The following is a 13691-nucleotide window of genomic DNA, read 5'->3' as shown; positions in this document are numbered from 1 at the left end:
TCTGGGTGAGAAGCGCAAGTGAAATAATTGAGTAAATATACTAAGATGACTCTGTCATTTCCTTCCCCTAATGTTGCCATGGTCACTCCCAAAACAAAGCTGGCTCAGCCGCTGAGCCATCATCACCGACAGGCTGCTGCACCTTTTGATGAAATGTGATTCTGTCATCACTTTTGCCTCAGTTTAAATTAATTTCAGAAGATAAAGATAATAGTAATGAAATAATAGTAAGGCTGTAACTCTTTCATGGGCAAAGGTCAGCTTAGACAATGAAGTCAGTCTTACGACTCAGGACTTGGGGGAATGCACAGGAGGTTATAGAATGTCTTTATTTTCCAAAGATGCCTAAAAGTATCTTGAACTTGCATTCCAAGTAAGGGAAAATACTTAAAGAGGATGACACAGCACTTCACCAAGTATCAGCCTCCAAAAGGATTACAGCAATAAACAAGTAGTCTATTTCAAACGGGGTAAAAAAAACCGGTGTAAGCAGTGATCTTAAAATATGTACCTAGTCATCTAGCTCTTGAGACAAACAGGAAAATAACTTCTTTTGCAAGACCTTTTGCAAAGATCTAGTTATTTAACTGCACCAACAAAATGTGAAGAGGAAAGGAAGGTAGACAAGCGTGAGAAATTTCAGTTAAGATATTGAAGGTAGGAAAGGCAACAACAAATTCTCTAAGAAAGGTGGAAACTTATTTGAATAACTGCAGTCCAATGTCTTCAAACAGTTTAAAGCTTTTTTCTTTTTCCTTTGAGCTTGAATTAAGCCTATTCACACGTATATTTCTGCATTCAAAGTGCTGTGTGAAAAAAGTGAGATGTCAGAGGACCTTGGATCAGGACTTAAATGAACCACTTGGACTCCGTATGTCCTATTTTCTTTGGTAAGTGAATTAATAAGTGTTCTGCGCAAGACCGTTGCCAAGTAAAGCAAATATACTGTTTTCACTGGCGAGCAAGTTAAAAAAACCTGAACAGCTCAGTGCTGCTTTCGAAGATTCAGCTCTACTCACAACTTCAACCTATACTGTTGGAAAAGTGAGATCAGCATCTTTGTGGTAAAATTCATAGCAGTTTGCCACTTGATATATATATGCACAGCATCTGCTGCACTCTGCTGCTGCTGATTTGAAGCAAGCCTAGCTGAAATCTCTGGTGATGCTGCAAAGACACAGACCCAGAGTGACTCAGCCAATGCTTGTCACAGCTCTGGCAGCAGTCGGCATGCTCCATTGACTTCATGCTCCAAGCAGACAGATCTCACCACAAACCTTACTTGCTGCAGTCAGCTACTGAAAAAGTAAGCAGGTCCGTATTAAAAAAAATAAAAACCAAACAAACCCCACCAACATAACCTTAAAACTCGATGGTGTTCATGGCACCTTTCTTTGGCACAGTGGACTAGAATCACCAGGCCCTGTGAAGCAGCAAGAGTAAATGGGAGCTTGTGGTTTGGTGACATCATACATCTTCCCTCTCATAGTTGAATTCCTCTGAGTATGCATCAGGCAAAACCTTTTAAAGGCAAGCTCCATGCTCTGAACAATATCAAGCCCCACTCACTTAGGCAACTGCAAATGACTTAATTGGCTTCATTTTAGGGAGGGGAATAAGAAAGGCAAGATTTCTGTGAAAGCTTGAATGTTCCTTTTAAAGCAGGAAAATGACTCTTCTATCAGCCATCACAAGGGTCAAAGCCTAATTTTCAGGCAACAGTTTATTCCTAGTATAAGATTAAGACAACGGTGACTGCTCAGAGATAAGGTTTGTAACAGGAATCTCTCCACAGTCAGTTTCTCACCAAATTCTCCTGCTAAAGTCAGTAACAGGTTGGTATCAACAAATTCAGTTGTGCCACACTTACAAATTGGCAGCATACGGGTATTGATATATCTATCTCTATCTATGGCCAGACCTAGAACCAGCATTAGGACTCATGTCAGGATTTAGGAGGGAATGTGCTCCACCACCAGGATTATTGCTGAATCCTGCACAGTCTGACCTTCATAACGCCCTTTACTTGGATTCTTAGAAAGCAGGGTATGACTTGTAAGTCAAAGACTAGAGTTAAGGTTAGTCCCTCTCACCCTTGTTTCTTACTGATTGCAGCAGGCTCCCTGAAACACTCCAGGGCTGACTCACATACAAACACTCCACCTGGAGGGGAGGTTACTAGAAGAAAGTTATTGATTAGGGTTAAAACTGCCATAGGAAATGAGTTTAAGAGGTGGCATTAGTCAACTAGAATAGCCTATGTTTAGTACTTGACCAGCAGTGAGTATCTATCCAGTGACCCAGGCCAGACTTGGGGGAAAAGCGTGATGGTGGGGCAGCTAGTGACAGGGAAGCTGCAGCAGGAGGTAAACTTCTCAACAAGTTTAGTGAGCTACATTAAACTCCTGTTTGGCATATATAGTTCCTTATGTCTAATTCTGGGGTATTTAGCTAAATTCTGTATAATGGCTGGGTTAGGGACTTGGTTTCTAGAATCAGGTCTCCTTCTGAATTAAACAATAGCCCTCCACAGCCTTGCAGCAAAGCCTCAGTGCAGACTCTGCCACACAACTTTAGCAAGATAGCTTCCAACTCCTAACGTCTGCAGCAGAACATCTCCAGAGTTAGGGCAGCAGAAGACACAGGCCAGATCTCAGCTCGACAGTGTCACAGATAGGTGTCATCGCATGACCCCAGCCCAAACTAAGTCCAAATGGTGCAATCTCACACTGTGCCTTGGCTGAGTTATGAAATACCTGGAGAACACCACACTGCATTCTTGAGCCAAGCAACACACAGCCTAACATGAAACAGAACAGGGACAGATCCCAGGCCAAGGTCTGGATAGGGTATTGCTGTAAATGTTCTACTTTTGTTTCAGGTCTTTTCCAACCCAAATAGACTTATTAGTGTTTAATTAACTGAAGAGTCAAACTAGTTTTAGCGCTACTGATTTTGCTAGAAAGACTCACATGGGATGTGTGCTAGGGCCAGAATCCATGCCACTGCCCAAGTGAAAATACAGAGAAATGCCACTGATTTTAGCGTAGTATTGTAGTGTATTATATTATTTATGTATAATATGTATTATTATATTTAGTGTAGTATTGTAGATTTTTGCAGTGTAATCCTCTAAATCTAGCCCAGACTAGATTTAGCCCTTGCACAGGTCACTGTTACTATAATATTTACTTTCCAGAGGCAGCAGACCCGTGAAACAAGGCTGTCAACAGGTTACAAAACCAACCTCCTAGACAGAGCCTGCAAGATCTGCCACACAGATAAAACTGCAAAAGGCTGATGTATTTCTTTTCCACTTTCTCCACAGCTAGACTGCTAATAAGAGCCTACCAAGTAAGAGGAAAAAACCCCGACAAACCAACAAAAAACCCCAGCAACAGAAAACACTAAGAGTGAATAATTTTCCTCTCCTCTCAAGACCTTTCTTATCTATGAAAATCATCAGGCTTAGCAACAATAGCAATGACTTATTGAGCCACACCTGTACAGTGCATTCTGTGCCCCATGGTAGGTGCGAGTATGCAGACAGCAGGAGACAGCACCTTGGCAAGGTATCCGACTGGCTCTCCACAGCAGCAGACTCCTCACCATGAGGGAGGGAGACTGTCTCTCAAGGTTTCTGAGGGCCATGTGATTTCCAGGAGGTTATGGGGCATGGTGTTATCCCCAAGGCGACCAATGGAGCAACGCATGCTCAGCTCCTTGGAGTACCAGGCCAGAAACCACCCTGAAGTTGGACAGGAGTAAGCAGGAAGAAGAGCACTCAGTTATTCCATTACTCACCTGTGGCTGAGAGGCCAGATTCATCTTATAAGGATGTGTCTTTCCCTCCTCATTTACAAGTGGTGACCAAACTTTTGACTCCGTTCTGTAACACACAAATTTTGAATAATCTGTTTTCATCAATGAGCATCATTATTGTTACTAAAAGACCTAAAGTTCATCAATTTCCCAAACATTTCCACAGTCTTTTGTATATAACACTATCTACATCAGGAGGAATCTGAACAGCCTCATTTTAGGCACGTAAATTGGATGACTTAGTTATGTTGTACAAGGTCCTTGGAGAAAAGACAGGATCTCAGCAGTGACTGTCCTGGCTTATCCTTTGGGACTTCACGGGCAACACATCAAGCATGGGCTCCAACCCAGGCAGTAGAGTTGGGGGTCACCCAACAGCAGAAGCTGGAGATATCCCTTAGATGCAGATCCTTCAATTAAATGGGACAATTCAGATTACTGTGTGCTTCAGCTTTAATAGATAGCTGGGAAGAGAAACTGACTATACAGCTAACATTATGTTCTTGAAGTTGGGCTGCCTTGGATAACGTGGAAATATTTTTTGTTTGTGTCTCTGGAATTTGCTTCTTATTTATACAGCAGTATCCATGCTAAACAAAGAGGCTTTTGGGAATTGTGGGGAGGAAAAAAACTCAACCCAAACCAAATCCCTAAGAACTGAGATGACACGATGTGTCAGAGAAAGCCTACATAACCTTTACTGGTCTGTGGTCTGACCCAGTTAGATCCAGTTTACTCACAGCAGCCTGAAACACAAATGAAGATCTATGACCAAAACCAACTGCTTTTACCATCATCATTTTGGAATTAGCTATGTCCAAAAGAACAACAAACAAGTGGTGAGGAAGAAGAATATTGCTTCGATCTGCTTGAGATACTTTGCGGGAAACATATATTACCAACATTTGTCAGAAGTACATACAGTAGTTGGTATCTCAGATGGACTCAACTAAAAGTGCCACTTTTCCCAAACTTTTTAATAGTAGGGAACGAGTGGCTGCAGTATTGCTGAATGAAAACTATCGTTCAGTGCTAAACATTGCATAATGCAACAACCAGATGGCTGATAAACTTTTAGGATAAGTTTTGAAAACCATGTCCTGTTTTGACAGGAGCCCTTTGTGGAATCTGCAACTGCAGAGAGATGTACTTCCCAGGTATTTGTGGGTGCAGGGCCAGCTACAATTTAAGTACTTTGCAAAACAGGAATGCTTCCACTGAGAATTAGATCGATAGGGGGGAGGGTGGGGTGGGTGGGGAGGGGCGGGGGAGAAACGACACCAAACACAACTTTAAACAGAAAAGGCTTATAAAACTGACAAGGATGGAGAAATAGGCTACAGAGCTACTAATGATAAATTCAGTCTGACCTATACCATTCTTCTAGAAGCCCTCCAATATCAGGACATTTTTTAAATAGCCCAAACTTAACCGTGATGCACATGTATATCCCAGACATTTGCTGCATAAATAGTATTTTAACACTTACAGAGGGCAGCTCAGTGGGAGGTGACAGGAGTCCGCATTCTCACTCTGGGAAGAGGAGAAATTTTATTGACCTGCTATTGCCTCTATTGCACCCTGGACTTTACACAGAAGAAAACTGAATTAAGTCTGCTGTGCTGAACCTCCTTCCACAGGAAAGTACAAAGACACAGGTCACACCAGATAGCCTTTACAAGCATTCAGGTACAGCAAACCTTTGATTCCAGGATATTGCATCTTGCAGGACCAGCCGCAGTGCTGATACCTGAGAACCTATGTCACCCCAATCCCAACATCTGGCAAGCTATGGCACACACAGACTAATAAATATGAATGTAACAGTGTGGCGTCACCTCCTACGTAACAGCTGCATCTGATCAGATCTATGCCAATCTGATCATAAGCTTGTCTCAACAGCTGCTGTTACTGAATGCACAACATACCCCAGATGAGTATAAAACAACCAATCCCTCCTTGCTTCCAGCAACCCATGCTTTAAGCAATTTTACCCAGATTATGGCTATTGACCCTGATAGTCACAGCCATATCTAGGATAAAGGTTTTTGTGCTTGAAGATTGTATTTGCGGAGCAGAGCAAAGCAGCCTGTTGACCAACGCACAGCCTTATTCCTTGAAAGTGTTTTGAAATCATGTGTGACCAAGTTGCATCTTCTCTGGAAAAGCAAGGAACACAACAAAGTATATGGAAATCAAACACCCTGCCAGCCAGGCTGCAAGCAAGTGGACATTGGCTGCTTCATCAACAGATGAAAGAGCAGGTCAGAGAGCATTAAACACTTCAGCTGATTTCTGGCATGAGGCATCCATGTGCCAGTTCTCACTAGCAGTGATCTAAGTAATTCTGAGGTAGCATTTTCTTTTACAGCAGCTTAATATTATCAGGTATCAGAAGCCTTAATCAGACTGGAAAGTCAAGCTCAGAGCAGGCCAATGTATGAATACAGAGTGGAGACTTCTCAGGCACTTGCTTTCATCCTAGTGTCCTCCACTCAATGCATTTGAGGTGACAGCACACTGGTCTACAGCACAGTGGAGGCAGTTATGGCCAACTACAGCAGCCAGTGGGTTTTGGCGGGTTTTTTATCAGATTTTTCTCCCTTATTTATTAGCAAAGCAAAAGCTCAAGTTTGTTTCCCAGCCTGCTGCCATTCTGATCTGTCACTGGATATAAATGGAAGCAGGAAGGTCACTCCAGGCTTTACTTTCAATCCAGTTAAAAGTTATCCAAACAGAAAGGTTAAATAGCCTGCATGGTTGTCCCTCTAAGGCTGGAAGGATAAAACTTCCCTTTGTCTTCGTAACAGCTGCAGCAAAGCCCTTTGGCCACTCTCAGCAGCCCATTTATGGCCCCAGTGAAGCCAAAAAGAGGAGACAGCTTTGCTTCCCTGCCTTTATCTAGCCTTGATGTGCACCATCCCACCACACTGCCAGTGGAGCCCATGGTCTGCAGGTCATCAGTAGAACCACTATGGTCTCAGCTCTCAGCAAGGGTTTTCTGTCTCTGTTCCTGGTGTCAGTGCCTGCACTGAAACATGAGAGAAGAAAGAAAAACAGCACCTAAAGCTTCACCTTCTGTCCCACTGCTAGCCCAGGACTTTCTGAAAGGCTGGTAAGTGTGGGCACATGACACAGACAGTAGGGCAGATTCATTAGACTCCTCATGTTTGTATCTTACCTACATTTTTTCACATCTTATTTATATGAAACAGGGAACAGGCATCAGAGTACATAGCTTGAACCCAGCCTTTGCAATGGTGCCTTAGTTCACAGCAGGCTTCTATGGATAGGACTGTAGTGGCTTTCTGGAGGATTTTTTTCCCTAGTTTGGGAGAGAAGACCCCCAGCCACAAAACCACCTCCATGCTTGCTGTAGCCCTGCCACAGAGCATGGCCATGCTAGCAGGGCTATCAGACCTACCTCTGGTCCACCAGGGGTGGGGCTGGGTGTCCAACAACCTACTGTGGAATCCCACCCTGTCTTTGGTGAAAGCCCCATAGCATCTCACAGACTCCCACTTAAATGAATGAATATTTATAATATGGTTTCTAATGTGTATTCTTTCAAATGAGACTCCAGCAGAGACCACCACTTAAACACTGCAGAAAGAAAATACAAAAACATGACACACACAATCCTGGAAACAAGTGCCAAGCAAATTAATTGCAGGCACGTGGATATACAAACTTCGTCATGTTTGCAGTTTACATTTCCATGCTGTTTCCTTACTACAGGAGGGAGAGCAACCAAGACAGGGCCAGGGAATGAGCCATGCATTTGCTGTTTCATCCAGTCAGAAACCAAGACCCAAGATTAGAAGGCAGTTTCTCTGATTCTAGTTTGGATGGGGAGGTACTGGTAGGAAGGGGAGGAAGGAAACTGCATGCAAGTCAAGGCAGGAATCTGGAGAGGTATTTACAAAATACAACATTTTTCAAGAACCTTGGCTTGAATACAGTGTAATATAAACATTACAAGAGCCTAGATTTTGCTATCAATGCTTTGCGTGCAGATCTGTGCCATAGCTTCAAGGGAAAATTCAGAGCTGGAAAATGAGGTCTATTTCTGTGTGCCAGGAACTGTGTAAGTTCCATAGAGAAAAAATGTCACATTTACATTCCCATTTCAAACACTGGGATGGACATGACTAAGATAGCAAAGTATAAACATGTACAGATTGAAAACTTCCTTGTACAACACAAAGTTTGCTAGCTGAAAAAATGAGGAAAAACCTAAAGAATTCCTCTTTGAACCCTCCCCAGAGTTTTTAGACAGGCATTTTAATTATGTTTAGAAACTAGCTACAAGAGCTCTCAGGCTACTAGGAAGGTACCTTCTAATTAGACTTTTAGCTGCAACAGCTGCAAAGTACATGCCCTTGGATTTAAATATGAGCAGTCACTTTTAGCAACCACCCATTAATGAAATTATTCTCTTTGGCAAACAAAACTGTACTCCGGTGGCATGCAGCCTATTGCCAATTCAAACAGCAATACTAGTCACAACTTCCTAGAGACAAGAGGCCCCAAATTCACTCCTTCACACATGGCCCTCTGCTCCTTGCATTTCAGGTGTTTCTTCACACAACTACTAAAACCAAAAGGGCAACGCCGGCTACACAGAAGCAGCAACAGAACTTTATAATAAGCAGTTTCATTACACGGCTAGGATAAAACACACCCAAGTGCTCAAACTCACACTGTTCTTCCACTAGCCAGCTACAGAGTTAACTAACTACTTTTGCCTCACCTAAGAGGCTGTAAAACACAACAAATGGCAAGCTTCACTTGCCAAAATGACTTTCAACTTGCCAATCCTTAGTAAAAGCTGCCAGCATGCACCCAGGAGGGCTGGGAGCACCGCACCAGCCATAGGAGAAGTTGTGAGCTGCCACAGAAGGCCAGGCCATCTGCATGCCCTAATATAGCTGCAAGCAGAGCATCAGCTTTTCGCAGGGCCAGAGGAATTCTTAGTAAGATGACAGAGCTGGAAAACTTTTCTTGGCAGGGAAGCAAATAGCAAACTTAAATGAGTCAATGGATTCCACCAACTTCCTAGAACACAAATTTGAGTTTATTGTGGCTTTGTGCAACTAATACCCACAGCCAAAACCTGCAAACGTGGAGCAAGCAAGAGTGCAAACTGAGCGTCCTGAATAAGATGCAAATGACACTGCACAGATGCTCTCTTCTTCTTCATAAGCATCTACACATGATCCTTTCTGACAATGCATTTAACATGTACTGGTAGCAGATCTGACTTCCCTGATCCTAGTACTTTCCAAAAAACAAATACATAACTTCATTCCTTGGCACCACTTTCAGCAAAGTAACAGACTGTTTCGCAAACAAAAATGGTGCATTAATATATTACATGCTGGCAGCAGAGCTGCAGAAAAGCAGCTTGAAAATTGAAAAAAAGGACATTAGAAGCAGAACAAAAGATTACATGTTTGCAATCCCTTTTCACAAATATTCTTCTCTTATTACCACCCCCAACCTGCCTCCAGACATAAAGGTAAGGACAGAGTTACTGTAGGAACACTTCTTTTTTGCTGGGGAAGAAAAAAACCAACCAAACAGAAAACAAACCACCAAAAAAACCCCCACCAACAAAAACCCCTAAACCGACCACTGCACCTTCAAATTGCTCAGGGCTGCACAGTTCCACAACCCATTTGGTGAATAAAGCCACAGGCAAAAGGCCATTTGTTTTAGAAATAATTTTCAGCTGTGCTGCAATAAATATTTGTCTGCTTTTGTACATCTGCAGCTACAAGTACACAGATGTGTATGTCAAATTCATTATGAACATTACCACTGACATTGGTGATGCATGGATCTTTCGGTTATCAGGTGAATTGTGTGGAAGAATTACTTCTCCTGAGCCTTCCCTTCTTTGACTACTCTTCATCGGAGCAAGTGTCCTTCCCAAAATACACCAAGTTTCCATAGGAAGTTGATAGCTTTCTCCAGTCTGTTGGATAGGTCTCGCTGCTTACCCCCATTAAAGGAAAATCAGAGGTAAGCTTGGAAGGGTTGCAGCCTAGGGGGAGGCTTTGCTTGACCTCAGCATGTTACACTGACATTTACACTCCCTAACTGGGAAGGGGGATTGGAGGGGGAAGGGAAGAAGGAGAAGAGCAGCTCTTGTCAAAGACGCAAGATCCAAAACTTTTTTTTGACTATGAATGGGAGAGGCTCAAAAATTTGACTGTGAAATTTCTCAGTTTATCAACCAGGCAGTTTTGAGTTGACTGAAGCACACTGTCTGCTGTAGGTCAGTCTTTCTCCCTGTACCATACAAAACCACGGTGCTGAGCTGGAATTTACACTGCTGAAGACAATAATGGAACCTTTACTTTGATTTCCTGGGGAACTACATTTCTAAAAGCATTCTCTAGCCTTAAACAAAAAGGAAAATGAATGAACAAACACAAGCTCAAAAAAGAGCAGGGAGCTGCTAGACATGTTAAGTTCAGCAGGAATTTGTTGTATATGTCAACATTGTTAAATACCCACTTTTGAGGCTGAAAACTGACCCTTCCAACTCTGTTCACACATCAAACAGTAAAGCACCTGGCAGTCCTGCTTAGAAAGGCATATTCAGAGAAAGCAATTTGTTGCTGGGTTTTAAATCCTAGGCAATTAACAGATTTGCACCTTTGGGTGAAAAAGCAGACCAGGCATGTTTTCTTCAGCTGGTAATTTGATCCATTTTTAATGGTGACATGTGTTACAATGAGATTTCCTGCCTACAATCTGATCTGAAATATTTTTGGACTGTTACCATCGTTAAGGAAAATACCGAAACAGGAAACATTGGAATGCTGTTGATATTCACAATCAAGTACACACTGAAAACAGCATTTCCTTTACCAGAAGTGTTTAAGTCCTTTCAATTTTCTACATTTACACTTCTCTTAAATAATCATCAGTACAGCCAAACATGAAGACATCTTATCCATTAAAAAACAACAGAGGGTTGCATATTTGCAGAACAAACACATATAAACTTTGCTTTGGTCCACAAAAGGAGCACGAGAGACTTCCCTAAAATTCTCCCAGCCTCCAGCCACCTGTAGCTAAAGTCTTTATGCAGCAGAGATACTGCAGATCAGTGGTCCTTGCCAGCACAGCTATTTGGTATAACTGATTCAACTAACAAGCTACAGCTGCACAGCATGGAAAACAGACCCAAGAGGTGGTGATGTTGAAGTACTACACTTCCATTTTCATACTCAGCCAAATACTTACAGAGCTACTTTGACCAAGAAAAAACTTCCAGCTCTGAACTGACTGTATTGTCAGCCTTCCTCACCTTACTGACAGAGTTTGGCCCACCAAAGTTCAGGAAGCCCAAGCCATACGACTTGGTCAGGTGGCACTCGTTTCCTGAAGTGCCTTCTACCCTTTTCATCTCTGTAGCTTCCCTTATCACAAAGAGGGGCTGACCACTGACCCAAGTGGCTTTCCTCACCCATTTCCTCTACCCTAAGCTGAACAGGAAGACAAAGCATGGGTTCCAACTGTTTTAAAATGCCTCCTCTGTCATCCGTCTAGGCCTCTTCTCAAGATTTTCCATTTTAAGGTCTTGGCCCTAGACTGCAAAGTAAAGGTCTCAAGCCTCAGCAGCAAGGACAGAGACCTAATAATTCTGACAACCGAGTCCAGCTGCATTTGGGACAACAGTTACAGGGGGCCAGAAGGAGACAGCTGGGTGCTAGGGATAAATTATTCCCACAGAGCACAACCAGGAAAGACCACATGATACACTCTATTGTCTTCTGGCATTAAAGAAGAGTTTTCTCCTCCAAGGAAGCCTCCTGCAATATCATATTCCGAATACAAACACATCTCTAGCAGCTATCAAGTACCCAAAGAGTAAGAAATTCTTCCCTAAGCAGAACTTTACTCCCAAGGAGGAGGATGACCAAAGACTTAAAGTCCCTAGAATCATATAAAATGGATTTAATAGAGAGTAATGAGTAGCAATATCAAACCCTGAAGTGGATAAGTAGTCAGATCAATGGTTTCACATCTTTGCTGTCTTGACACCCCTTGTCCCTTTTGTCAGCAGTACTCATCAATCAGTACAAAAGCAGAAGCCTCCAACACACACTCATACTAGCTCATTGAAAGGGGGTCTTGAAAAAGAGCTGGGCTCTGCTAAATCAAAGTCCCTGCATGGTTTTACACAGCTGCACATCCAGCTAGAAATCTCTCCCTGGGCAGCTTCCACACCCAAGGCCCATGAAATGTGCATGGGGTAGCTATAAAGTTAACGACTTTGTAATTAACATTAGCAAACACATTTTACAGACTCAATGATCTGTAAGAGTGAGCTTGCCCGCAGGCTGAAAGAGCCCTAGCCTCCCCTCCTCTCTCACAGCCAGAGCCACATGGCATTGGTTTGCTAAGTCAAGCAGCCGGATATGACAGAGAGGAAAAGGAGCACTCCTTTGCAGGAAGATTACAGGCTGCCAAGTCAGAGGCCATTATGAGAAACTCTGGGGCTAACAGGCTGCTGCAATGCTTGCCACACATTCACACTGCCACCACTGTGCTCCCTTCTTCCCTTTGTGAATTCCCTCAATGAATTATCAGGCATTTTTTGGCCAAGACCCATCTCTTCTTCTGCTGAACTCCTGGCATTGTAATTGCTATGGTGAAAGACTTCTGTTTATCACGGAAAAGCCCTGAACAACTAAACTACTGTCATGTTTTTGCACTCCTTCTGAAAGCACTTCCCTTGCATCTGCCATGATGCTGATGGACGATCACTCTGGCGGGAAGGCAGCCACAGGAAAAACTCACTCTAGAGCAACCAGAAATGCCACACTGCATCTACCATGTGACTTTTACAAGTCCTGGGACCCAAGGCTACAATTCAAACCAAGCGGAAGGATAAATCCCCAGCACCCTACAAAAACCCCAGGTTCCAGTCTTTATGACTGAAGTTTTCACAAGACCCATCTTTGCTGTCAGGAGCAACAGAATAGGCTGCCAGACCCTGCCAGAAATTATCAGCAAATTGCTCAGTGGGAAAATTGTTTTCATAAGGTGAAAGTGTAGCAAATGCATGCTGCATTAGGATTAAAGGCTGAAATGGAGTTCCCTTCTGCTATACAGTGCCTGACCAGACAAAGCACTAAGAGGTCAAATGAAACAAACCAGCCAGAAGTCTTTTGTCAAACCAAGACATAGCTACTGCTCATCCCACATCCCTCACTCCCTCCCTCTCCCCATCCCGCCTCACTCAGTGATGTACCTGCTGACTGTCAGAGTTAGCTCATCTGTGCAACCCTTAATTTTGTTCTGCGCCTCAAGATGCGTCATGTTGTCTGTGTTCACTCCATCAATGGCTATGATCTGGTCTCCTATACACAAGTTGGCTACTGCAGCTTTGCTACCTGGAGTCACCTAGGAGAAAACAAAAAGAATGATTGGACTTTCCAGGTAGAGCTTTCCATAGAAACATTGAAAAAAACCCCAAACCATTGGAGCACTCAGGGCTACTCTCACTGGTACCTGGAAGCAAAAAGGTGAAATTTATGGAAGTAAATTCTCAGCAGAAATCTATGTGGGTGCCTTAGATACTTCTCAGTATTAGTTAGGGGCAGGATTCTGTTTTGACACCCACAGACAGAAGTCTGGGGAGGGGACAGCAAGAAAATAACAAAAATTGTATTTTCACTTAAGTCAATTTTCTTTGTGCTAGAGAGTGAGACTGTACAGAAAGCAATTGTTCTTCGCTGGACAGAGAAGTGCTCTCCAAAACAGAAGGTGCTGAGGACAGCCAGGAAGGTGGAGCATCTAAGAATGGAAGTGACAAAAAAAGAGCATCAGAGTCATTGCAATACAAT

General features: G+C 43.0%; 1 protein-coding gene across 1 annotated transcript in view; it reads right to left on the bottom strand.

Annotated features, from left to right (window-relative positions):
- The window catches only part of PDLIM1 (PDZ and LIM domain 1), a 31343-nt gene extending 18074 nt beyond the window's left edge, over positions 1-13269 (bottom strand). The window contains exons 1-2 of the mRNA XM_010014850.1: positions 13097-13269; positions 3805-3889 (exon numbers count right to left, since the gene is read on the bottom strand). Coding sequence (XP_010013152.1) covers positions 3805-3889; positions 13097-13164 — 153 coding nt within the window. The 5' untranslated portion in view covers positions 13165-13269. The remainder of the gene's footprint in view (positions 1-3804; positions 3890-13096) is intronic.
- Positions 13270-13691: the final 422 nt, after the last annotated feature.

The sequence above is a fragment of the Nestor notabilis genome, unplaced genomic scaffold (genome assembly GCF_000696875.1).
Source record: "Nestor notabilis isolate BGI_N333 unplaced genomic scaffold, ASM69687v1 scaffold15375, whole genome shotgun sequence".
NCBI lineage: Eukaryota > Metazoa > Chordata > Aves > Psittaciformes > Psittacidae > Nestor > Nestor notabilis.
The sequence above is the reverse complement of the archived record's forward strand: the minus strand, read 5'-3'. Positions and strand labels throughout refer to the sequence as shown.